The following is a 27,919-nucleotide window of genomic DNA, read 5'->3' on the forward strand; positions in this document are numbered from 1 at the left end:
TTGCTCCAACTTCGAAAAGATAATGCAGGGGTAGACCTACCGGACATCAAAACATATTATAGGGCGGCCCAACTACGGGTCCTCGTTCCACATGTCAGGCAGCAGTCAGAACCACAGTGGATAGCCCTGGATAACTATCACCACTGTCCCTTTATTTTGGGTGAATGCCTATAGGTGCCTGGGTCCCAATTACGTAATAGCATCAAATCTCGGCCCATTATAGGTACAATACGGGCAATATGTAAGCCAGGCAAGAAAATGGTTGGAGTTACGACATGGGCCTCTCCTCTGGGTCACTTATGGTCCCCGGGGATCCGAGATGCAATCCCGGAACCAGGAAGCTTTGAGACCTGGTACCAGGCGGGGCTAGAAAGGGCAGGTCAACTATGGAGAAATGGGTCTTTTATAACCATTCAGGAGCTTCAGGAGGCGCTTGGCATAGGCCCGCTCTCGGTTTTCCTGTACATGAGACTCAAGGGGGTATTGACAAGGCCGATATGGAAAGAACACTTGCAGAGGGACCTTACCCCATTCGTAAAGAAAGTGGGTTTTGTTGACGTTATTGGTTAATTATCTGATTCCAAGAGACTTTACACGCTTTATATGAAAATGTTATTTGCTGTGAACATTCTTTTTCTTCCGACTCAGTGATGGAATTTGCATGTAATTAATTGTTGAACTTTTACAAAACCAATAAAATTGAAATTAAAAAAAAAAAAAAAAACAAGAATTAGGGAACACCTCTAACCATGCCTGAACGAAAAACTTCACTGGCAGAACATTGGCATAAAGAACATTCTTGGGGAAAAAAAGAACAACGTGGCATTTTTCGGCATCAAACATATCAAAATGGCCCTAGACTGGGAGCATAGGAGAAAATCCTACGGCAAGAAGAGGCCAAGACCATCTGCAATTTGCGAACCATCACAGAGAGACTCAACACAGACAACGAGATTCACTACTTCTTGTGAAAACCCATGATATCTTGGAATGGAATATATGATCCACATAATTTATCCAAATGTATTAGAATGCAATAACTATTTTGAAGTATGAGAGTAATAACGGATATCGTCTATACTACAAAACAGTGCAAGGTTTTGAATTCGAGACTAAATACTTATTTAGCCATCCGGCTATCAATAATGGCCATAATTTGCTGTTTAAACAACAGGCACCCAACATAGTGCACAGGGTAATCATCCTGCTCAGACAGGGGCAAGGAATCCATCCCACTAGCTATTGGATGGACCATACAAAAGGTTTATATGGAATACCCTCCTCTTGAATTATACAGGGTCTCACCTCCAGATTACTAATCTTTTACTTAAGAACGCCACATTATTTTAATCAGGCTTATAATGCTGCGGCGAGTGACTTCTGCAGTCAACGATGACATCACGGCATCGGGAAATGCGTGACATCATTGCATTATAATAAATCGCATTTTCAAGATGGCAGTGCTACCACCCACATGCGGAGTTCCGCCTTCCTAAAAATAGACAAGCAACCACCTAACAAGGTAAGACTGAGAATTAGAGCACACCATTAATATTTAGTCAACCTTGGAGCCACGAGATATTTAGACCAATCTTTGTCTCTATACATTAGGAGACCTATATAAGGACCATGACATAGAATAATACCAAAGTTCAAAGGACAAAAAATGAAAGGATGACCAAAGGCTAAAAGGTATTTTCCTTTCAAATACTATAGGGTACCACGATTATGACCAACTGTGTGTTATGCACATACCAATATTTGTTGCTTGTATCAACTCAAGGTTTTTTAATTCACAGATACACAATAAGAATTGAGATCGACTATATTCTTGTCCAACTAGGACTCGCACACGCTCAACCTTCCTGAAAGAGACCTAAGAGGCAATTTGTCCTCTTGTGAAGGTATACTACTTAGTTCTGATAACATTTTTAAAACAATAACAATATCCTTATGCGCAAGTTCTTCATGTAATGACTTGCAGTTTCTAAAAAGGTATACATGCACCGATAGTATAGAACAATAACAAAGAATCTCGTGTCACCATGGAACTACCTCTCTAAACTGTATCCATGCAATGATGCACAAACATAGAATATAAACCAGAGATGCCAGTGATGTCATGAGCCTGGCAGTCAAAAATGAAGCATGAATAACATGATGCTTACCTGAAAACTATAGTTTACTCAAAATTATAGAATGAAATACAATGAATATAGACTTACTTTATCACTTCCCTAATACCCTTCTCCTTTCTCCTCTCTATTTCCCCACCTTACCTTTCTGAACAGGTCTCTTTAGAAAAGGGCAATGACCTACTGTAAATTGATGTAATTATGCATGAGGATTATAAACACTATTTGAAGTGTAACAAATATGATCATGTGTTAACATATGGATAACTTCATGCTTTGTGACAGATTAAGATCAACTAATGGTTGTTTAAATCTAAGATTGGGAAGTAACAATGTCAGGATGGATAAACAATCAATTGGATATTAAAGACACTAACTAACCAAGGGCACATGGTATGATAATGAGATCAAGGACATCATAACCTGTATTTCTAGACAGGCTAATTAGTTTTAAATTGTTTCAATTTTTGCTACGCCTTGTCAAAGCCCAGTCACGGGAGAAACCTTAGCATGTGCCACCATTTGGAGGACGTTGGCTTAGGATGATTTAGCACTGTATTCCTATACCCAAGGACTAATTTTTTAAAATAATAAACCTTTTTGTCTATATATGTTTGAATTGATTTCAATTAATTTTGGCGCAGATCCTTACCCAACTACTCTGCGGTTAAACCCTTTAGACCCATGTGTGTTAGATTTTCTAGGAAAGCAGTAGGCTAGTTTAGGATTTGGGCTATGGACCTTATGCTTGGAGACATCTTGACACTAGTATGCTTACCTTGAACCCTTATGTTTTAGAATAGGGAACATATCTCTTAGAGTTAGTTTTCATTATTCTAGTTTGTTATTTTCTTTGAAGCTGGCCAGGAGATCAGAATAACTAATTCCATGAACATTATGTCGCAGAGTCTGAGTCCTACTTCTGGCTTGCCACACTTTATGAATAACAAGTTACAAGAAAAAGGTTTACAAAAGCAGACTGATTGGTCATTAAAATGTAGCTGTATATTATATTTATTTATCTATTCACAGAAAAATGTGGGTGCCACATGAAAGTTCATAACCGTTTCACCTTGACAAAATGTAAAAAGAAATGTGCCATTAGAATGCAAAATTCCGGCATATGAACATGTAAACTAAACTCTAAATTATAAAGTTATTGTTCAAAATAATTATACTGTTTGATATAATTTGAATAAAAAATAATCCTTTATAAAATAATTTTTAAAAGCTTAATTCAAGAAAGTTTTTTTTCCATTCGATTTTATTTGGGAATTTGCATATTTTCTCTTTTTTCCATTTCATTCCTATGGTACCTCAGCATTCAAGCACATCAGATTAAAAAACTAAGCACTCTCAGAAACGCACGAAATGTACATAAGATGCATTTTTAAATAATATTTTTAAAGTATTTTAATTTCATAGACGCACTGTAGCAAGCTAGGCCATCGGTAAGGATTTACAATACACCTTCGATTACAGCAAAGGTACAAAAGGCCTATTTTGCAAGTGCTTTTTGTAAGGTGCAGAGGCAGACTGCATTGTTGCTAGTACTGCACTAATATACATATTTACAATAAAGAATCTCTTAAAAAAAATAATAAATTCCAGCTATTTCACATGTTCTCTTCTTTTCTAAGGGTTTCAGTTCCATCATTGCCATAACCATGAGACGCGCAGCACAATTGAACTCATACTGTGTCGATGGTCGTTACATCTAGCTCTTCCTTTGAAGTAAACTTGAGAGGTCCAACCGCTTTATCATATAGGATGGCTGGAGTCCTGAGTTGATAGCTCCAGTGTGTATGGAGATGTAAATCCCATGTGTCACTGTCGAGGCTGTCCCTTAGATTTGTCAGATTTGTGTCGGGAGACTCGACTTCCGGAAAATGAAAATATATTAAAAAATAATAAAAATATGAAAGACTTAACAGGTTTTGACTCTGGGGTGAGTAATATCAGAGGTTTTCTTAATGACGCTCACTCTGTCTGGCTTGGTGCTCGTGGAAGCAGTAGATCCCACTTGCGGGACGGATAGGATTTCAGGGAATTTAGGCCAGGAGCTGTTGTAAGGCAGCGGACAACTTTCTTCTTTGATGGTGACCTGTAGATCAGGTTTGCTGGATGTGACAAATGTCGGCGTGTTGGGAAGTGAATGGCTACTCCTGGTCAAAGGATTGTATTGACGCGTTTTTTCGTCTGTTCTTTTTTCCCAACGAAGACGTGCCTACAAAAAGAAGTATATTATTACTGACTTTGTATAATTTGACATTACATTAAAAAAACTAAACAAAAAAAACCAGAAGCTCGAGAAAATAAGTACCAAACTGTTTTGTTATCAAATCTTTTTAACATTGTAGTTAAGCACAGTTCACATTGCAGTCCCTTCAAAGCCATGTCCGTTGCTTTCGTTAAGAAGTGCAAACCTCGCACTTACATTTCTGAGGGCCCAGGTTTACATGCATTATTTGCAGTTGACAGTGCAAACAATTTAACATTGATTCCTATAGAATCCACCAGCTTCTAGCAAATGCTGCAGCTTGCTGATTCAAAGGAATCCAAAGCATTCTACACCATCATCATCATCTGAGACTGGCATAAACGCATTCAAGTGCTTAATGGAGGCAGAAATATTGCTTTCATTCCATGTCCCCTTCTACCTGAAAATCCTCCAGCATGAAAACCCATGCGTAAAACCATGCGGAAATCACTAATGCATAGGGCTTACACTATGGTGAGTTCATAAATGAATCAATGTATGTTTGATGTATTATAATGTTGGAAGACTGGCCAATCTGCAGAGGGTCACGCCTCTTACATTCAGCAATGCAGGGTGCACCCGCTACCAATGTCCCCCTAACTGCTCCAGCAGATTCATATTCTATCCGGGGACTCCAATATATCCCAGTTCATTTGAACCAGAAGAACAAGTTACTTACCAACTGTAACGTTCTTTGATTGGATGTTCCTCCCATGTATTCCTCATCTGATATAAACTCGCCCTGAATAGCCAATCATCCAGAGAAGGGTAGACATGAACCTTCTTCTGATACTCGTTGTCACCACCGCCATCGGTTTGGTGAAAACCCTCGGGGGGAGGTCAGCCCAAATAGTAGAACCCGAAACTGATAATGAGAACCACGAATTGCGAACCTCAGGTACTTCCTGTGCTTGAGATGGATTGGCACATGAAATTAAGCATCCTGAAGATCCAATGAGAACAGCCAATCCTGAAGCTGAAGAGCCTGGAGGATCTGAGAAAGGGTCACCATCTTGAATTTGTCCTTCCTGAGGAATGTGCTCAAATATCTTAAGTTCAAGATCGGTCTCAATCCTCTGTCCTTTTTGGGGATGAGAAAATAAGGGGAGTACCAACCCTCGTTCCTTTCCGCTACAGGTACATGTTCTATTGCATCTTTCTCTAGCAGGGTTAAAATCTACTGCACAAGGAGCGGGTCTGGAATTTTTACAGAGTTGACTCCCGGTGGATGATCTTGAGGTCTTTGATGAAAAGGAAGGCAGTAACCATGGATCACTATCTCTACTGCCCAGGCATCCGATGGCGGTGGTGGCAGCGAGTATCGGAAGAAGGGGGATTCATGTCTACCCTTATCTGGACGATTGGCTATTCAGGGCGAGTTCACCCGAACAAGCCCAGGAACATCTGGCCTTGACCTGCCACTTCTTGCACAGTCTGGGCTTCTCCCTCAATTACAAGAAGTCACAAATGATTCCAAGCCAAAAACTTCAATTCATCAGAGCAATCCCGGACACTTCCTCAGGGAAAACACACCTCCCGAGGAGAAAGCTCACCATATTCTGCAGTTGGTAAGGAAGTTTCAAAATGCCCAACATCTACCTATTTCCCGATACGTCGGCGCTTTCAGGGGCAAGCCGGTCTGCGCCGGTCCTCGCCGTCCACAGCGTCCAGGGCAGAAACCGCTGCTCGATTCTCTACAGATCACAGTAACATCCTCACAGGTAGTCATGGGGCTGCTCCATATTGATAAGCTTACGTTTGATCTCAATAAGCATGCACGCATTAATATGGTCCAAAAAGCTGTGTACACAGTCCTAGACCGCACTAGCCAGGATATGTCCCCAACTAGGGAAAAACCCGCTACCAAAAGGCCCCCTAACAAAGAGAAACTGATCGCTCCCCCTCGGAACAGTCCTGAGCATCACTCCACAATTAAACTCAACCTAAAACTATGCCTACTTAACACTCGCTCTCTTAATAAACACGCACAATGTGTTCATGGCAGAATTGTTGATGATACACATCTTTTGTATAACTGAAACCTGGCTTAAAGACCCCATCGGCCCTACCTGCGACACCGCAGTTCCGGAAGGTTACTCCATCTTCTACTCTAACAGAGAAGAGGGTCAGGGGAGTGGTGTTGCAGTTATTGCAAGAGACTCCATTCACATGTTCCCCAGCAGCATAGCATGTTTGGGCTGTGAAATCATGCACCTCAAGCATACCCCTACGGCTAACAGCAGCCTAAACTTGATAGTTCTTTACAGGCCCCCTACATCTACCCCAGACTTTAACGACAAAATAACACCAGCTAAACATGCTCAAAGGACCCAACACAGCCACACTAATTATGGGTGACTTCAATCGATGGTATGGCGATACTAAGGATAAAGAAGCCGGCAAACTACAAAGATCCCTAAACAAAATTGATTTTAAGATCAATAACCAAGAGCCCACAATGGACAACGGTCATCTTCTTGACTGGGTCGTCTCCAACAACCTCGAAACCTGAGAGTTCAAGACGGAACCTTGCATATGGCCAGATCACCACAGCATATCCTTCCAAATCATCCTGCCACTTCCCAAACGTAAAACCCCCAACTGCTCCATCCTTTCGACATACCGAAACTACAAAAACATCGATAGGAACCATCTCATACAATGCCTGGCGAAGGTTGAAAATAACGAAGCTGAGAACGACTCTTGTGAAACTTTACTATCAAATTTATTTAGCCATCTCGAAAAACTTACGGATCAAGTGGCGCCCCTTCAGACCAAGTCAACTAGATCCACTAAAAAAAAAACAACAATGGTTCTCCAAAGAACTAGCAGAACAAAAAAGGGTCAAACGAATCGGAGAAAATGTTTGGCAAAAAAAACCCTCACCTGCCAATTAAACCCTATGGAAGGAAAGTGAAGTAAAATATAAACACATGATAACTGAGGCTAAGAAAAACTTCTATAATTAACAGATTTCTACAGCCGCTAACTCCACCAGCAAACTGTTCAACATTCTAAAATCTATAGAAAAACCCAGAGCCATCACCCATCCTTTCCTACCCTCACAAGAAGAATGCATTGCAACCCAGATCGCCTTCTTCAATAAAATCTCCAAAGCTAGGGACTCTATCGCAAACTCCCTGACCAACAAAAAAACGCCAGTCACTCTGCCAGATGAGACCGCAACATCATATATCGAAACCTTCAAGTTCACAGAAATTACCAGCAGTGAAATGACTAAGGTACTTGCCTCCTTGAAACCTATGACATGTGCAGAGAATATCGTCCCGCCCAAAATAATACTGGACAACACTGACATATTCGCCCCTATATTAACAAAGATCATCAATGCCTCCTTCAGAGATCAGACAGTCCCCAATGCCATCAAAAAGGTCACCGTGACTCCTCTGGTTAAGAAACCCAATCTTGACCAACGAGATCCAAATAACCTCAGACCTATAACCAACTGCAACTTTATCCTTCAAATCATGGATATGATTGCCACCATGCAGCTCCAGGCACATGTGGAGGTTTCGAACTCCCTTCACCCACAAAAGTCGGGCTTCCGCCCTGCCCACAGTACTGAGACGGCCATGCTAGACCTACAGACCAAAATGCTCAGCATTATTGACAAGGGTAGGACAGGACTCCTCATTCTCCTTGACCTCAGCGCCGCGTTTGACCTCCTCGACCATAACCTACTCCAGAATGCACTAAAAAAGACCACCAACTGCTCTGATGAAGCCATCGGCTGGATAATGTCTTTCCTAAAAAAGCGGATATCTAGGGTGCACTGGGGGACAAGTTCTGTTTGGAAAAGGAAATCCTCTGTGGAGTCCCCCAAGGGGCTAGCATGTCACCACTGTTATTCAACCTCTATCTGAGGTACCTAATGCATTGTCCTCGATCATATCAACACCTATTTTACAAACTACGCTGACGACACGCAGCTGGTGTTTGAATTAAGTGGCAACTATCAGAAAGATAGTGAGCAACTTACCATGATCTACAACAACGTGGAGCAATAGATGGACTCCAATTGGATGTGCCTCAACGGGAAAAAAACAGAGCTCATGATATTCGGCTCATCTTCAGCCCGAGCAAAACTATCTTCCTCCTACACGTCCTTCCAGATTAAAGATACACCTATAACGGTCCTGGGTAAGGTTAAAATCCTTGGTATGATGCTAGAAGCATCTCTTGGGGCGGATGCCCAAGTACAGTACATCAAAAAAACTGTGCTTACCACCTCAGACTAATAAAAGCTATCAGACCCTTCATATCAGAGGACAACTGCGCGACTATAGCAAGAGCTACCATCATGTTGCACCTTGACTATGGCAACGCTCTAGTCCTGGGTGCCTCTAAGCAGTGTCTGCAAAGCTACCAAGTTGTCCAGAACAATGCATTAAGAATTGTCAAGCACAAAACTAGATCAGAGCACATCAGCAACTCCAGAAGGGAGCTTCATTGGCTGAAAATCGAAGATAGGGTGCATTTCAAGACCTTAACCACCGCCCACCGATGTATCTACGGAAAAGCTCCGGCTTACCTAAAAACCAGGATTAAACCATATGTTCCAAGTAGAACATTGAGATCGTCCCAACTTGGTAAAATCCAGCGGCCCCACACAAACTTAAAAGCGGCCTAGGCAGACTGTTCCAAAGACTGGCTGCGAGGGTCGGAAACAATCTTCCAGACCACTTAAGTCTGGAAACCAACTACATCTGTTTCCGCAAACTGGTGAAAACCCACATTTTCAAATAAATGACATCCCCAGCCTATGCCTAGTTCAGAGTAAATTTATATGGTTGTCCCGTCTTCCTTATCTAGTCACTGTTTGTCTGTTTTTGTGTCCTTGTATCTGTGCCCTGAGGCTTGCGAGCTACCGGCGCATTATAAATACTAAATAAATAAATAAATCTGACGTAATGCCCCACCATTCGTCCAGATACCGAGTGACTCTGCCTCCCACCGGGGTCTTGTGGGTGAAGACCTCAAAGTGGCTTTGCAGCAGCTGCAGCAGTGGCTGAGGAGGTAGTGGCCGCTGCTTGTGCTGATGTAGCACCTTTCCATTTTCCACCATGAAAGGATTTTCTCTGTTGGCCTCTCTGACTGGCCTGCCCCCTCCCTCTTCCAAAGTTGGAATAGAAACGAAAGGGACGACACTTCCAGGAAGATGACCCTGCATAAGAGTGTTGTTGAGGTTGTCTTATAGCGGCGCCAAGTGATTGTGCTGCCGCTTTTGAGGTCTGCAGCTTCTCCAAGCTTTCGTCCACCTTGCTGCCAAACAACCTCAAGCCGTCAAAGGGCATATTAAGTAATCTAGACTGCACATAAGGTGCAAAACCAGATTTCCTTAGCCATGCAAACCTGCGTAGGGCCGTGCTAGATGCCATGGACCTGCTTACACTATCAGCAGTGTCCAATCCTGACTGAAGGCATTCCTCCATAGCCTCTTTTATCATCTTTAACTATAGCCAGGAAACCATCCCGTTCCTCACCTTCCGGGATGCGTTCAGCCGCTGATGACATGCAGTCCCACAGGGTATAAGTAAATCTTACTAATGTGCAAGTGACTTTGGTTGATTTAAGAGCCATGCTACCCGAGGAAAACACTTTCCTGGCCCAAGCATCAACTTTTTTTTTATCATCCCTGTTTGGTGGTATAGATGGGTAAGGTGATTGCCTAGTGGAGGTTGCAGCTTGAACCACAAGACTTTCAGGGGAGGGATGTTGGGATAAATATTCAGGATCTGATAAGGATGGCCTATATTTTGGTACAAACTTTTTATTTACTGCTGAAATGGTATCAGGAGTATTCCAATTCGACATCACCCTTTTTTGTAGTGCCTTATGAAATGGCAGAACAGGATCTTTTAAAGGACCTTCACTCGATCACTAGCATACAAACAGCACAGGGGGAGGTACTCCTGAGGGAAGAGGGGATCAACGGGGAATTTGTTAAATTCTATAAAGAACTATATTCAAACAAAGACATGAAATCGGGCATTGAAATTAAATCATACCTTGCAGCACTTTCCCTACCAAAACTCCCAGACGAGGACCGGTTGGCAATGGAGCAGCCTGTAATTTCTGAGGAAATCATAGAGGCAATCAAAACACTGTCATCAGGCAAAGCACCGGGGTCAGACGGGATAGGCGCCGAATTCTATAAGGAGTTCCGCCATGAGCTGGTACCAATGCTGATGCAGGTATGGGAAGAAGCCCTAATATACTACTCCCATATCTCTCGACGCCAAAAAGGCATTTGACTCAGTCTCGTGGGTTTATCTCCTGGCTGTGCAGGAGGCGTTTGGGATAGACCCCAATTTTATTAGATACGTGAAGTTGCTGTATACTGATCCCGGCGCTCGGTTACTAACTAATCGATCCATCTCCGAAGGAACAAGTTACTTACCTGTAACTGTTGTTCTCCAGCATGGGTCTGGCATGGATTCACATGCTCATGAATATTCCCCGTCAGCAAGCTGGGAATCCTCGGTAAGGAAAAAATCAGTATCAGTTTCGTTTCTGATCTGTCTTTCTTAGTAGTAACCAATCACTGATCTCTGGGTCATACTACCACCCCCCCAGCCAATGACTGCCCTCTCCCTAAGCCCCGCCTCCGGAAGTCATCCACAGATTTGGTAGCACGCCAAGTGGCAGTATGACCAAGTGAAGAGCCGCAGAGGGGTAGGCGGGAGGGTTCACATGTGAATCCATGCCAGACCTATGCTGGAGAACAACAGTTACAGGTAAGTAACTTGTTCCTTCTCCAGCATGGGGTCTGGCATGGATTCACATGCTCATGAATAAAGAATACATAGCAGTATACACATGCACAGCCACGGGAGGTGGCAACAGGCTCAACATTAAGCAATACAACAACTCAACATTAAGCATCTCTTACCTCCTCACCAGGCTCACCTTAAGCGAACAGGTTGCGCAGCACTGCTTGGCCGACCTTGGACTCCTCCCTGGAGTCCCGATCGACGCAGTAGAATCTTGTGAAGGTGTGCGTCGACCTCCACGTAGCAGCCCTGCAGATGTCCAGCAGGGGCACACCAGACAGGAACGCCGTGGTAGCAGCGATCTCTCTGGTCGAATGGGCTTTCGGACCGCCGGGCAGCCGTCGATTTGCCAACCGGTGACAATGCATGATGCAGCCGGAGAGCCATCTGGAAATGGAAGTCTTCAATAGAGCCTTCCCTTGATTCACAGACCCCAAAGTTCACAAACAGTTGTGACGTCTTCCGAAAACTCTTTGTGCGGTCCACGTAGAACTTCAGCGCTCTAGCTACATCCAGCGAGTGCAAAGTCCTCTCGGCTGGCATCGAAGGCGACGGGAAGAAAACTGGTAACACCAGGGCTCGTTCAGGTGGAAGTCCGACGGCACCTTGGGCATGAAGGAGGGATGCGTCCTCAGCACTACCCTTGTGTCATGAAAAGTCAAGTATGGAGGCTTGCAAGATAGGGCCTGAATCTCTCCCACTCGTCATGCAGAGGTGATGGCCACGAGGAACGCTGTCTTCCATGACAGGAACTTCAAAAGCGCCGAATGCATAGGCTCGAATGGGGCTCCCATGAGCCTGGGTCAGCACCACATTAAGCTCCCACGCCGGGGCAGGAGCCTTCACCGGCGGGAATGATCGGAATAGTCCCTTCATAAATTCCGTCCCTTAGTCCTGGTATATCGGGAGATGGCAGCCAGATGTATTTTTATGGAGGCGTGAGCCAGTCCAGCTTTGGCCAGCGACAGTAGGTACGGCAGCACTTGAGGGGCCGTAATCCGCAGAGGGTTAATCTTCTGTGCACGGCACCAGACAGAGAACCTCTTCCATTTATGACCGTAACACTTCAGTTGAGGACGCCCTGGACTTTGTAAGAACCTCTCTGCAATCAGCCGGGATATCGTACCCTCCAAACTCTAGTGCTGCAGGAGCCAGGCCTGCAAGCTCAGCGACTGAGTCGTGATGGAGAATGGCGCCTCCTTCTCTGGAGAGAAGATCCACGTCCGCCGGCAGCCTGACTGGCGGGGATGTTGACAAGTCCAGAAGGTCCGGGAACCAGATCTGCCTCGGCCATGCCGGTGCGACGAGGATCATCCTGCACCTGGACTTCTTGAGCTGGTTGATGAGGCGGAGCAGCAACGGCAATGGAGGGAACGCGTACAGAAACAGGCCGTCCCAAGGGAACGAGAAAGCATCGCCCATGCTCCTCGGCTGTGGGAACCTGCTGGCGAACCTCTGGCACTTGGAGTTCGTCGCCGTCGCGAACAGGTCGATCTGGGGTTTGCCCCATCGTTTGAAGAGTCGATCCACTTGATCCTGGCGCAGTTCCCACTCGTGGCACGAGCGCAGCTGCCTGCTGAGTGAGTCGGCAATGGCGTTTTTTATTCCTGCCAGGTGGAAGGGAACCAGGAACATCCCCTGGGCGACGGCCCAGTGCCACAGATCCTGGGCCTCCTTGGATAGGGCTGGGGATCTGGTGCCTCCCTGCTTCCGGATGTAGAACATTGTGATGGTGTTGTCGGTGAAGAACCTCACCACTTTGCCCTTGAGGGACGGAAGGAATGACTTGAGAGCCCAGAACACTGCTCGGAGCTCCAGAATGTTGATGTTGGGAGAGCTCTCCTCCGGGAGCCAAAGGCCTCTTGCGTGGAGGCCTCCGGTGTGGGCCCCCCAACCCTCCAGAGAGGCGTCCGTCGTCACCGTCTCCTGAAACGCCGGGATTTGACGCACAGATGCCCCACCACAAGATCGCCCGACGGAACTCCTCGTCGAAAGGGATCCTGTCCTCGAAACAGCCCGTCGCCTGAAACCAGCAGGCATCGAGGAACTCCTGTAGCGGACACATCCGAAGTCTGCAGAGGGGTACAAGATAGATGCATGAGGACATCATCCCGAGGAGGGACTTGATGGACCTCACCCTGGCCACGTCCGTGGCTAGCAGGCGCCGCACCTTGCCCAGGATGGTCTTGGTCCTCTCCTCTGAAGGGGAGGCCAATTGCCCCACTGTATCGAGCTTTGCTCCCAGAAACAGTGTAACTTGCGATGGAACCAGGTGGGATTTGGGGTAGTTGATGGCGAACCCCAGCTCCGTGAGTAACCGGACGGTCCTCGCCGTATGTTCGACGGCGAGTTCCCTCGTCCTTGCCCGAATTAGCCAGTCATCCAGCTAGGGGTAGACGTGGATCCCCCGCAGGCGCAGCCGCGCCGCCACTGGTGCCAGGCACTTGATGAAAACCCTGGGTGCCGACTTTAATCCGAACGGTAGGGCTCTGAATTGGTAGTGACGTCCATGAACCACGAACCTGAGGAACTTCCTGTGCCTTTTTAGAATGTGGAAGTAAGCATCCTCCAGGTCCAACGATGATAGGAAGTCGCCTTCCTCCAGCTGTCCCAGCACGTGCTGGAGGGTGACCCTCCTGAATTTGTGCACCTTGATGTACTTGTTTAACCGACGAAGGTCCAGGATGGGGCGCCAACCGCCTGCCTTCTTTCTGACGAGGAAGTACCTTGAGTACACTCCGGAGCCCCGGAGCATCCTGGGGACGAGCTCGATGGCACCTTTCTTGAGCATCGCCTTTACCTCCAACAGCAGTTGAGGGACGTGATTCTCCTTCCTGGCCACAGGAGGAATGTGAGGGCACTTCTTTTGGAATTCCAGCGAGTGCCCGTTGGCCAGGGTGTTCAACACCCAACGATCGGTGGAGATGGACTCCCACACGCTAACGAACTTCGTCAGCCGGCCTCCCACCGGGGTGCTTTGGTGGGGGCCCGACAACCCGGCCGGGTCAGTCTTGCTTGGAGGCGGCCTTGCCGCCTTGGCGACGGCGGGATTCCCCTTGCTTGCCGCGTCCTCTGTAGGCCTCCTGGGAAGAGGAGCGGGCCGCCTGGCGGTAAGTGGAGGAGCCACCGCTGGATCCTTTGGAGGCACCTTGTCTGCCTCCGCAGCTCCGAAAGGGCCATCGCTGTTGAAGCACCCCAAGGGCCCGGGCCATCGCCGAGTCGGTCTTGATGGCCTGTAGGGACTCGTCCACCGCCTTACCAAAAAGGTTTTTGCCGTCGAACGGCATGTCCAACACTCTGGTCTGGACGTCCTGGCAAAAGTCTGTCGCCTTGAGCCATCCTTGTCGTCAGAGGCAAACTCTGTTGCCCAGTTGGTGGAATCCGGTATCAGCAATGTCCGTTGCCATCGTTTTTTTTTAATATTTTCACTTTATTTTAAAATCAAACAAACACACTACAACTGTTTCAAAACATAGAAAGCATCATATTCCAGCACATTTTCATCAAAACTCCCCAACTCCCCTCTCCCCCCTTAAACTAGAGCCGATTCTCACATGTCGTTTACGGGAGCATCATTGGGTAGCACAATACTTAGGCAGTCATCATCCGGGTCCTTTGTTTCGTTGTCACCCTGGTGAGGGTTTTCCAACGAGGCCACCAGTTGCCGCCAGGCCAGCAAGGGCCCTACTTCCTCCTCGCCTCCCCTGGTGACCGCTTCAAACCAGACTACAGATTCAGCTTCCGCCCACCTCAAGAGGTCCGTCCACCATAACTCCACCCTCGGTCTGTGGGCTGCCTTCCAGCCCATGGCAATCCTAAGTGTGGCCAAAACTTAAGCCAGGTCCTTCATCTTGCTTATGTTTTTTAAATGCCGGGGTCTAGGAAAAAGCCCAAGCATGCATGACCAGGCCGATTCCACATCCAGCACCACCCGCCAACCTGCCAGTTTCGTCTTGACCTCGTCCCAAAATCTATGCACCTCCGGGCAAGCCCAAAACATGTGTAGCAGTCCCACATTCACCTCCCCACACCTGGGGCATTGCTGCGTAGTTGGTCCCCCAAACTTTGCAATCTTCCCGGGGGTTAAATAAGCCCTGTGGGTAACGTACAATTGAAGCTGTTGGAATCTCGCGTTTCGGGACACCTTTTTGTGGTACCTCTGGGCCCGTTCCCACTGCCCATCCGTCATGGGTCCTCCCACCTCCTCCTCCCAATCTTGTCTCAATTGGAGCAACTCCTTCCCTGCCCTTACTCGCAGGAGCTCATATCCTCGATATTTCGTGCCCGCCCTCTGATACATCATACATGGTTTCCAGGGAGGCGCCTGGGTCTTCCGCTAGCACTGTCTCAGGCCATCTTTCTCTAGTCTTTTTCACAAGCCTATTGTAGATTATATATTGGCACCATGTACTCCCGTTTCTTCCTGCAACCTCTGAAAGTCCACTGCCTCCCCTTCCTGCCATATGTCCCCGAGGGTGGCTAAGCCTACCTGTTCCCAGTATCTGCGGACCGATTCAAGTAGTTGAGAGTCACTCCCGCACAGCGCCGCCAAAGGGGCCTGCTGGGAGTACGGCTCCGAGCCCCCACCAAATCTTCCATGTCCTGTGCCAGATCTCCCAGCCCAGCCTCAGTAGCTGCCCCTTGCCCACCAGTTTGTCTCTGCACAACCACACCACTTCCATCAGAAAGTATGGGGCTGTATCTCCACGCAGGACCCTGGCTTCCGCCGAGTCTTCAGCCGAGAGCCACCTGGCCACGTACTGCAGCTGCCCCGCCAGGTAATAAGAGTTCAAAATTAGGCAGGCCTATCCCCCCCCCTGTCACATGGGTTCTGGAGCTTCCACAGAGCAACCCTATTCCTAGAGCTGCCCCACACGAAACCCCTGCACACGCTATGAAGTTTCGCAAATAGGCTCCTAGGTATCAGAAGCGGAACGTTTACGAAGAAGTGCAAAAGTCTAGGCAGGACCACCATCTTGAGCAAGGCCGCCCTCCCCATCATGGTCAGGGGCAATCTGGACCAAAATACCATGCTGTTCTTGATCCCCTCTATCGCCTTTTCCGTGTTGTGCTTGTGTTCTGCCTCGACCTTGTGGTAAATGTTTATTCCCAAATACCTAAATGTCACGGGCTGCCATGGTATTGGCAGGACAGGCAGCCTCTGCACCGGGACATTCCTATATCTGCCCAAGGGAACAGACTGGACTTTCCAGGGTTCACCGATATGCCCAAGAGGATAGCGTACCGTTCTATTACCTCTAGCACATACTGTAGGTTTTCCTCTGGGTAACGCAAATAAAGGAGCATATCATCCGCATATAATGATATCAGATGCTCTCCACTGGCAGTGCTTATACCCACCTCCCCATATTGTTGTCGCAGGCATATTGCCAGCGGCTCTAATGCCAGTATATATAGCATGGGTGACCAGGGGCATCCTTGTCTGGTTCCCCTGCAAAGTTGCCAAGAATCTGAGACTGTGAACCCTGTCTTGACCCTCGCCTTCGGGGTGCTATAAAACAACTGGACCCATCTGAGGTATCCAGGTCCCATTCCGTACCCCTTCAGGACCGCTTTCAGCCAGGGGCATCGTACCGAGTCGAAGGCCTTGACCGCGTCTAACAACACTATAGCCAGCTCGCCCGTGTCTTCCTCAGTTTGGTCTATGACATGGTGTAGCCTCCTTTGGTTATCGGTGATGTTCCTACCTGGCACGTATCCCGTCTGATCTGGGTGTATCAGTTTCTTAATCACCCTCTTCAGTCTATTAGCCAGCAACGCTGTGAGTATTTTGCTGTCCTGGTTAAGCATGGACAACAGTCTGTAAGACCCGCACTCCACGGCCGGCTTGCCTGGTTTCAGGAGTAGGATGATTACAGCCTCACGGAGGGACAATGGGAGTTCTCCCTGCTCATAGGCCTCGTTGAAAGTGGCAAGCAGTGGCTGAAGCAACTCTGGCTGGTATGTTTTGTAGAACTCGCTGGGCAGCCCATCCGAACCCGGCGCCTTGCAAGTGGGCAAGTTCCGAATCACCACCTCCAGCTCATCCGAGGTGACGGGTGCGTCTAGCTCAGTGCGTTCTAGATCATCCAAGGTGGGCAGCTCAATGTCCCCCAATGTATCCAGTATGTCTTGACACATATCCTCCCCGTGTCCTCATACAAGGGTCTGTAAAACTTAAGGAATTCCTCATTTACCTCTTTCTGGGTGTTGCATATGCAACCTCTCTCGTCCTGAATCTCACTAATCACCGAGCGGGGGGTCTCACTCTTATACAGCCAGGCCAGCAGTCTGCCTGGCTAGTCGCCCCCTGCGTGTATCCTCTCCGTATATTTCCTGTAGTTGAGCCTGCACAGTCTATCCCAGAGTGCATTGCAGGACAACTGTAGCTCCTCTACTTTGGTTCTATTACCATGAGCGGTGCTCTCGGAACGCGTGCGATCCTCTAGCTCCCTTTCCACCTCCTGGAGTTCCCTTTGGACCCCCCCCTGTAGCCCCTTAGCTTGGGAAATAGCTACCCCACGCACCACCACCTTAAACGCTTCCCACAGTGTGCCCACAGAGCTTACGCTTCCCGTATTTATATCAAAGTACTCTTCGATGGCATCCTTCAGGCCCTCCCGAAACCCCTCGTCCTGCAGAGCTTCGGTCCTAAGTCTCCATGTAGGGATCTGCGGTCGTGGGGGCTGGTGTCGCCAGTCTACCACCAAGGGCGAGTGGTCCGATAGTACTCGGGCCTTGTATTCCGCCCCTTCTAGGTCTCTCACCATCTCGGCTGTTACAAACATGTAATCTAACCTTGTGTGCAAATCATGTGGCGCTGCGTAGTGTGAGTACTGTCTATCCGTGGGATGCAGCCTTTGCCACGCATCCTCTAGGCCTAGGTCTTTCAGTAAGGTACTCAGCGCTTTAGCTGCCGGTGCTGTTTTTCCTGCCCTGTCCTTGGACCTGTCCATTCTGGGATCTACGGTACAGTTAAAGTCCGCCCCCCCCACACTACCGTACTCCCTGCCAGGGAGCCAAATTTACTGTAGAGGGTCCTAAAGTAAGCCGCTGTATCATTATTGGGGGCGTACAAATTTATGATGTGTACTTCTCTGTTTTCCAAGAGACCTGTTACCACCACCATTCTACCCTCCGGGTCCACCGTAGAATCAAGCACCCGAAATGGCACATGGGGCGCCACCCAAGTAATAACTCCTCTAGCATACGCAGAGTACGCCGCCCCCACTACAGTGCCCTTCCATTTCCTCCTGACCACCTCCAGCCTTTTCCTAGTGAGGTGGGTCTCTTGCAGCAGGGCTATGTCTATGCGCATCCTCTTTAAATACAGCATCACTGTTATGTTTAAGGTAGCTGTTGAGGCCCCGTACATTCCAGGTCACAATTCTGAGATTACCCGATGCCATCCGGTCGGTCTATCTCCATCCCATCCCTTCCCATAATGCTCCCTACGTAGGGTCGTTCCCTGGCTCTTTACCTTCTATTCACGAACAGTGCCCTCCTCCCCCTTCCCCAACTTCACACCACTGCACACAACTCCCCCCCCCCCTCCCCGCCAACCCCCAACAATAGCCCAGCTCCATCCCTGGATCTCAGGCCTACCCACGTCTGGACCCGTCTCGTGTCTGAGAACGAAGACCCTGCGGGGTGTCACCACTCTAACAGTGACCAACTAAATATACTACTATTGGGTGCAGAGGTTGCTCCCCAGGAGCTCCCAGTCGTCTATTTAGGAGAAGTGAATTCAACGGGACCCGCCGGCAGATACCGTGACTTCCCCCCCACAAGCACAATATCATACTATATTCCAGTCCCAATATCATAACTATGGCCTCACGGGCGCCTCTGCAACGTGCTACTTATCTCCAGCCGCTTCTGTCTGGGCATCCAATTCCTGAGATCGACCTTGCATATCCAACCATTCCGTCGCTTCAGTCGGCATCTCAAAGAAGACGGATCTGTTCTTATGAAACACCTTTAACCTGGCGGGGTAGAGCGACATGTAGCGGTGGCCTGCTTCTCTAAGCCTCCTCTTCACCGTTCCAAAGTTCATTCGACTCCGTTGTACGAGCAGCGTATAATCCGGATATGCCGTTATATTCGCTGACCCCCTTTCTATCGTGCCTCCTTTCCGGAAAAATTCAAGAATCTTCTCGCGGTCACGATAGTTCAGGATCTTCGCGATCAACGGCCGCGGGAGGGCTCCTGGGGCCGGTCTCCTGGTCAGGGCCCTATGCGCCCTTTCGACCGTGAACCCCTGGGTCAGCTCCCCGCCTGTAATCTCCTGCAAGAGCATAGTTTCAACGAAATCCGTGGGGTTCGATCCTTCCATTCCCTCCGGAACCCCCACTATGCAAATGTTGTTGGGCCTGGCGTGCCCCTCTGCCTGCTCTTGCCTGCTCTGCTTTGTCCTCCAAATTGCCCACTTGTTGCATGAGGGCATGAAGCTCCTTGGTGTGAGTATTGCACGCCTCCGTGGTCGGGGCCAACTCCTTCTCCAGTTCCCCAGTGCGCTCTGCGATCGTTCGCACGTCCTGGCGCAACAGGTTCACCTCTTCTCGGACCGCTCCGATCTTAAGGTTTAGGCCCTCTTGCAGCTCTTTCATGGCCAGGACCAGCTTCGTCTCCCAGGCCACCTTCAAGTCGGCAATTGCCGCCAGCACCTCCTGGATAGTACCCGGTGGGTCCATCGCTGCCGCGAGGGTGTCTTTGCTCTTGCCCCCTTCCGCGCCCGAGGGCGACCTAGCATAGGCCTCCATCGTGGGCTGTTTGATCCGGGGTCGCACCACCTTGGAGGACATCCTGCTGCGTCGGTTGGGCCCGCGCGCCCAGCTGTATCTTCGGCGCTGCAGAGTACCTCACGGGGTTCACTTTGCTAGCCCGCCACGATCCAGGGCCTCCTCAGTGGGGGCTCGCCCTTATGTTCTTGCCTTCAGCCAGAGGCGCATGCGACACGTCTATCTGGTTGGGCTCGACCACGTTCCGACCAACTTTGTCTTCCTCAGCTCCACGGACCATTTATGGCCCTTTGTTCGCAGGCGGCCATCTTGGGTGCTGCCCTTCCATTGCACGACCACCACCTTCTTCGAAGTCTAGTTCCGTGGATATGCAGTCTCGCTAGTGGGGAGGGCACTTACCATGTGCCCCCCACTTTCATGCGCCGTTGGATGCACCGTGGGCTCGAAAGTCCGCCAATAACCATCACTTCTTCCCAGGATCAAGATCGGATCATCGGGAGCTCCTCCAAGGAACGTCCTCTCACGTAGCCATCAAGCCACGCCCCCGTCCGTTGCCACCGTTATGGCATGATCCGACGCCACCTCGCCTTCCTGCAGAATTTCTAGGGCCTCCGCCCTTTTGTCATCAGGTAGGAAGTCTAGCAGGGGAGCTATCTTGAACCAGAGCTCCCTGTCGTAGCGGGCCACGATCGGAAGTGGAAGTTGAAGCTGCCGCACCGGCCGCCTTCTTCTTAGCCGCTGCCGAGACGAGTCCGGCGTGGGCTGGGCCCTGAGGCACAAGGGGGCGGCATCGGGGACTCGGTACTTCTTCTCGTACCTGTCCCTCTTGGCTGGTGTCGTGGAAGGGTTCTTGAGGACAGCAAGCCCGTCATCCCACATGTCATCGAGAAAAGGCACCGCGAGGCCTGTCTTCCTCTTGGCCTCTCGTCGTTGGTACAGAAACCCCTCCTTTTTCTGTTCTTCAGGGCAGAGATGGAAGAGCTCGGATGCCCTGGTTATCATGGCGTGGAAAGAGCCAATTTCGTCGGCTGGAGATGGCCGCGGGGGTGGGGGGGGCTGGAGTGACGACGGGATGTCTGCTGTGTCATCGTCATCGTCCGTCCCCATCGCTGTATCCGTCGCCGTATTCTCTCTAGGGTCCGGCGAGGGGGATGAGGGGTACACCGGTCTCACCGGCATGAAGGGCGGAGCGGGGTGGACTCTCCTCCACTTGTTCGGAGGGCTTCCCGACGGGCATGGTTCTGGATCCTCCGTCGGGGTCCGTGGTAACCTCGTCCTTATCTCGGTGCATAAGGATTGGATTGCCAACAAAATGGCTGCCGAGCTATCCTGGGGTTCGGGCAATGGCTGCGACGGACAGGATGGCCGCTCCACTGGGCCCTGTTCGTCGTCATCGTCCCTATCTTCGATCACGTCAGCAGGGACCGCCCCCTGGGATCGAACCTTCTCGAATCTCTCGTTGAGGCCTATGGACCTCTCGTTGAGGCCTATGGACCGCTCGTTGAGGCCTATGGACTTCTTCGCCTTCTCACCTGCTGTGCCCTTCTCCAGCCAGGCGGTGAGGCGGGAACGACGATCTTGTTTGGTCCGTTCCGAAAGGTTCTTGCAGAACGCACAGTCTTTCTCCACGTACGTCTTGTCCTCATGAAAGCAGTAGAGACAACGCAAATGCTCGTCCTCCTTGAAAACGTTCTGTAATCCGCATCCAGGGCAGCACCTGAACAGCTTGGATCCGGGCATCGAGCTTCCCTTGTCCTGGGCAATGTCCGTTGAGGTAGGCCGCAGATCTTCCGGAATGCTCCAAGAAGTGTAAACTCGATGAAAACTTCACCCTTGAGGGGCATAGAAGAATTCCAAAACGGGTCCCTGTTGTTGGAAGTGGAAACGGTGGAGCTTGAGGCTCGGTTAAACCGAAAAAAAAGAATCTCCTGAAAAAGCGTGAAAACGCAGCACAAAAACTCAAGAGCTAAACACGAGGACTCCCAACACTTGAGCGTGCAGTAAAAATCTGAGGATGGCTGCCGGAGGCGGGGCTTAGGGAGAGGGCAGTCATTGGCTGGGGGCAGTATGACCCAGAGATCAGTGATTGGTTACTACTAAGAAAGACGGATCAGAAACGAAACTGATACTGATTTTTTCTTTATCGAGGATTCCCAGCCTCACGACGGGGAATATTCATGAGCATGTGAATCCATGACAGACCCCATGCTGGAGAATTATTCCTACTGGGCAGAGGTACTAGGCAGGGGTGCCCATTCTCGCCCATACTATTTGCGCTAACCATAGAGCCGATGGCAGCTGCGGTGAGACTAAGACATTCAGATAGGGGGATAAAGATGAAAGGCTCCACCCAACTAATCTCATTATATGCTGATGATACGCTATTATATGTGCGTGAGCCCGAGAAGAACATTGCACCCATCATGGCAGAAATACAAGAGTGTGCAGCATACTCTGGGTACACTGTAAATAATGCCAAATCCGAAATATTTCCACTTACACCAGCTACCAAATGCCCAGACACGATATGTGGCCTCAAATGGTCAGAACAGCACATCAGATACTTGGGGACCCTTGTTTCCAGGGATAGACTTACACTATACTCAGATAATCATGAAAGTGTGCTGCAATCACTAAACTTCAGATGTGGGGGTGCCTCCCAATTTCGTTATATGGCAGGGTCGCAATTCTCAAAATGATAATCTTAGCCAAGTTACTATATTTTTTTGTGAACGTCCCCATATGGCCAGGAAGGACCTTCTTCGCCAGACTCCCATCTATGGTTGTAACATTCCTTTGGAACGGGAAAACAGCGAGGATAGGGTGGAAAAAAATGACTGAACCGTACTCCTTGGGTGGTATAGCTGCCCCTGACTTTGAGCTTTACTACTATGTTGCTCAAGAACAATTTGCAAAATATTGGTATAATGCTTCAGATGGACCACCCCACACATGGATAGAGGAATACACCACACACCCTACGAACATACAATCTGTAATTTTTGATTCACGATACAAAGATACTTGCGAATATAACCCGGTAAATTGCACAGTCAGGGCATGGGAGGCTATATATAAAAGGCTGAGATTAGAAACACCCTATAACCCAGAAATAGCCCTAGGGAATTTCCCGGGCATACCCCCAACGCATGATAGCAACTTGCAAGAACCCTGGGATCCAAATAGAGAGATGAGACTGGGAGACATGTTAATCAACGGGAAATTTGTAGCCCTGAGGGAATTGGTGAGGGCGCTGGGCCACTTAAGACACTTCAATATTATCATATGCGATCTGCATTTTAAAAAAGGTGGCCGCTCTTCCCGGATGAACCTCCCTCACTGCATGTACACAATTGGTTACGGCTAAAGAAGGCCTGGGAATCTCTAAACTATATGTAGCGGTGCAGGCCCATACCCCCACAGTAAACCAGGTTAAGGAGAAGTGGGAGAGAGATCTGCAGATGCCCATTGAAGATGAGAAATGGGCCGGGTACTGCTCGCTCACTGAAAATGTCTCACTGAACGCTGGGCTACGCTTAATTCAATTTAAGATTTTAAACAGACTACACTACACACCGGCTAAAGTAGAAAAATGTACAATAGATACCCCGGACGAGTGCCCCAAATGCAGGGCGCCTCGGGCAGAATCCTTCCACATGTATTGGGAGTGCCCAGTGGTGGCGGGATTCTGGAGGGATGTGGCTGTGATGTTGGAAGAAATTACGCACGTGTCCCCTGACTTGAACCCTCAAAAATACTTGTTTGGAGACATTGGCAAGTGCTTCGAAAAAAATCAGAAGATTGTTCAACATCTCATGTACGGTGGCCAAGAAATGCATCTTACAAACACGGAAAAACGCCGGGCCCCCGAGCATGAATCATTTTCTTCGTGAACTAACACATGTTAATGAACAATTTGTCCTGACCCAACCTGTGACAAGTAGGCCCAAGGACATCTGGGGCCCTTTTAGAATGTATTTGTGTGACATGATTTCTGATGATGACGAGTCCCTGTAATATCTAATGTATTAACAAACCATGTAATATATCCCTGTACAATATGTGAGGTGCGATGTGGAAGAGTGCCATGTATCTTTTGTAACCACTAATAAAGAGAGTTTAAAAAAAAAAAAAGGATCTTCACTCAAGATGTCTGTCATGTCATCCTGATCAAACACTGGGGAAGCTGCCTTCCACCTCATAAAGTCAATGACTCTTCCCATAAGGTTCCTATAACTAGGATCAGCATGATCGGTAGGGTCTGGCCTTTCAAAATCCACTTCAGGTGAAGCGTCTAGGCCACTGGCGTTTTGGAGACAGTACAAGATCTGTCATTTTACAGTTTGGGTCCGCTAGTTCTTCAGGGACCTCTCTAGCTCCAAACGTAACCCCAGCTGAAGTTACATCCTCTTCAGAGGAGTGCTCCTCAAAAATAGAGGACATTGATCTAAAAAATTCCTGTCTAGGTTGAGGATGGAAGGCCTCTTCTGGTAAAGAGGTTGCAATTGGCCTAGGTTTGGGTAATGGCGTCGACTTAGGTCTTGGAATTAAAGAAGGCCTGGATAAAGGCGTCGCGTCGCAGGCCTCGACAAAGAAGACTCTGGCTTTGATGATGTTGAAGGAGGCTTCAACGCTATCGAAGGGGGTTTTGATACTGCCAGAGGTGTCAATGTCATTTTCACTGATTGTGTCGAGTCAGGTTTTTCCTTCGACTTTGATGTCGATTCTACTAACCCCGATTTATGCACCAGAGGTTTTGATTTAATGCGAGGCGTCTGGGAACTTTACCGTGAAGACACTCTCGACTCCTTTTCAACCCTTGCGCGTTTGGAACTTGATTTTCCTCTGTCACTTTTAAAGTGGGTAGAGGTATGATCACCACGCGGCAACTTCAAGGGTGTATGGGCCACATTCTCAAATATTTTTAGCATCGAAGCCCTGAAGGCCTCCCATTTTTTTGGGAAATCGTGCTTTGATGGGTAAGATACTTTCCTCTCAGAGGAGGACGAGGAGGAAGACGACCTGTGACATTGCTTCTTTGACTTTTTAGTCGAAGACGAGGAGGATTTCCCCAAGCGAGTCTTCGATCTCGACCTTCTCGACTCATGACGAGATTTTCGACTGGATTCATCTGAATCCTTTTGTCTTTTAGAAGACGTATATGATTTCTCTCCCACCGCCAGCTTACCTCTACGTTCCCTAAGAGCCTTATTGGACATGGCCTGACAGGAGCCGGACTCGTCAACCCGATGGTCTGGGATGAGGCACCAGAGGCAATTCCGATGGGGGCCGGTTATCGACATTTTCCTACCACACGTTAGACATTTTTTTAACCCTGTCTTGGGTGTGGTGGGAGTAGATGAAGAAGACATCTTCGAAAGATAAATCTGATGCGCCATTCGTAACACGAAGCAGTTGCGTCGGAAAAACAGAACAGAGGTAATGGGCACTGCTCGAGCCCTTTACACAGCGGATGACGTCAATGCTCGACGGCGGCCCTTGAGGGACTACGACTCCGTGGCTTCAAGCACAGCGCGCGCTGGTGACATTTTTTTTTCTGAAGCAGCAGACCTGGGATACAAATATCATAAAATGAGGAATACGTGGGAGAGGACAATCCATTCGAAAGGCATGTTATGATCGTTTACAAAGCCGCACCTCGGGCAGTACCAAGTGTTATGGTCTCTCGAAACTCAAAGGCCCTTGTGTGGTGTTCGGGGCCCATAAGGGCCACTATGGCCGTCACTGCAACCGCTTATTTGAAGTAATTTTACTGCCAGTCAGGTATTTGATAAATGGCAGGAGATGAATGCAATGGTGTTCTTCACCATCATACAATACAAAGCAGTAGCACTGAAAGGCAATGAGCAACACTTGACAGTGTTGCAGTTAAAAGTCACCCTAAACATGACAATGCATTACTTACCGTAAAAGCATTTCTGATGGTTGTATCTGCTTAGATTCACATGCTGTGCATAGGTCCGACATCCAGTGGTCACTGCGGAGTATTGCATTTTGTTTTTCGTAGTCGAAAAGGGGACGTCGACAAGGCGTGTCTGTAACACTATCCCTATAGTGACGTGCGTTGTACCCACAATCCCTCACGCGTCGAGGTCCCTCTGTTTGTATTTTTCTGCCCTGAGGGAGCCTTATAGACGTGAGTGAGTACAGAAAAGAGAGATATAAAGGAAGTCTATGTTCCTTCCATCCGAGCGGGGAGGAAGGGTGGGCGCATGTGAATCTAAGCAGATACAACCATCAGAAATGCTTTTACGGTAAGTAATGCATTGTCTTCTGATGTTTGTTAATCTGCTTAGAATCACATGCTGTGCATAGACTAGCGAGCAGTACCCGGAGTTGGCGGTGGGTTATGAGAAGGAACAGTAGAGAAAAGATGTCTTAATACTGCCTGTCCCACCTGGGAGTCAGATCTAGAGTGTGCATCTAGACAGTAGTGTTTTGTAAAGGTGTGCACAGAACTCCAGGTAGCCGCTTTGCAGATGGACTCAAGGGGAACATTTGCAATGAATGCTATGGAAGCCCCAGTGCCTCGAGTGGAATGTGCTCTTGGCTTGAAGGGTAGTTCTCTCTTAGCAAGAGTGTAACAGAGAGTGATGCATTGAACAATCCATCTAGATATAGTGGATTTTGAGACCGCATCTCCTTCTCTTCCTGCTGCCACCGAGACAAAGAACTGATTAGTCTTTCTCAGTGGTCTGGTTCTTTCCATGTAGAACATGACAGCTCTGCGTACATCTAGTGTATGCAAACTTTTTTCTCCCGAGCTGGAAGGGTTTTGAAAGAACGTTGGTAGTTCTATAGTTTGGTTTACATGAAATTTCGAGATGAATTTGGGTGCAAACCTTGGGTGTGTGCGTAGAACCACTTTATTTTTGTGAACTGTTACGAAGGGGTCTAGTACAGAAAGAGCCTGTAGTTCACTTACTCTCCTAATGGAGGTGATAGCTATTAGGAAAGCAGTCTTAAGGGTGATATCTTTAAGAGTTGCCTTGTGCATGGGTTCGAAGGGAGGGCCCATGAGTCTGGAAAGTACCACATTTAAGTCCCATCCGGGAGCTGGGTTAGCTATCGGAGGGTGTATCCTCTTTACCCCCTCCATGAAGGCTTTGATAACTGGTATCTTCCACCACGACACTTTAAGTTGGGAAGTGGTGTATGCAGAAAGTGCCGCTAGGTGGACTTTAATGGAATTGAACACTAAACCTGAATCCAGTAAATGGGTCAAGTATAGAATAATGTCAGTAGGAGAGCAGTCAACTGGGTTGATGCTAGTACCTCTACACCAGATAACGAATCTTTTCCATTTGCTAGAATAGCAGTGTCGAGTATTAGGTTTTCTGGCTTCCCTGAGGATGTCCATACATCTCTGTGGGAGTTGTAAATGTCCAAATTCTATGATCTCAGGAGCCAGGCTGCTAAGTTCATGGTCTGAGGGCATGGATGCAGTGTCCTGCCCTTGTCTTGTGACAGCATGTTGTACGGGCAGGGAAGTTTCACTGGGGGAGATAGGGACATCTCCATCAAGTGAGCGAACCAAGGTTGCCGTGCCCACATTGGGGCCACTAGTATCATGGTAACCTGCTCCTGGTGCATCTTGTGCACCACTTTGTTGAGAAGGGGAGTCGGGGGAAAGGCGTAAACAAATTTCCCTGACCATTGAATCGACAGACCGTTCCCCTTGGACTGGTTATGGGGGTACCTGGAGGCGTAACTTTGGCATTGTGAGTTCTCCAGGGTTGCGAACAGGTCTATATCCGGGAATCCCCATTGCGTGAAGATGTCTAAGACGATGTCTTCGTGCAATTGCCATTCGTACTCTTCGGGCAGGGGGAAGTCTCTGCTGAGTTTGTCTGCTAGCAGATTGAGTTCCCCTGGTACATGTTGTGCTAGTGGAACATGTTGTGTTTGAGAGCCCACTTCCATATATTCTGTGACAGCTTGGACAGTCCTGGAGAGTGAGTGCCCCCT

The 27,919-nt window shown here is 48.5% G+C and overlaps 1 protein-coding gene across 6 annotated transcripts in view; it reads right to left on the minus strand.

Annotated features, from left to right (window-relative positions):
* Positions 1–3,125: 3,125 nt before the first annotated feature.
* The window catches only part of IRF2 (interferon regulatory factor 2), a 580,815-nt gene continuing 556,021 nt past the window's right edge, over positions 3,126–27,919 (minus strand). For 5 of the 6 annotated variants that reach the window (XM_069631488.1, XM_069631490.1, XM_069631485.1 and 2 more), the window contains one exon: positions 3,419–4,362. In XM_069631488.1, the coding sequence (XP_069487589.1) occupies positions 4,063–4,362 (300 nt within the window). In that variant the 3' untranslated portion in view covers positions 3,419–4,062. Of the gene's footprint in view, positions 4,363–27,919 lie in introns of all 6 variants that reach the window. The other variant, XM_069631487.1, reaches the window with a different exon arrangement.

Source organism: Ambystoma mexicanum, chromosome 6q (assembly GCF_040938575.1).
Source record: "Ambystoma mexicanum isolate Mex_15411 chromosome 6q, UKY_AmexF1_1, whole genome shotgun sequence".
Lineage (NCBI taxonomy): Eukaryota > Metazoa > Chordata > Amphibia > Caudata > Ambystomatidae > Ambystoma > Ambystoma mexicanum.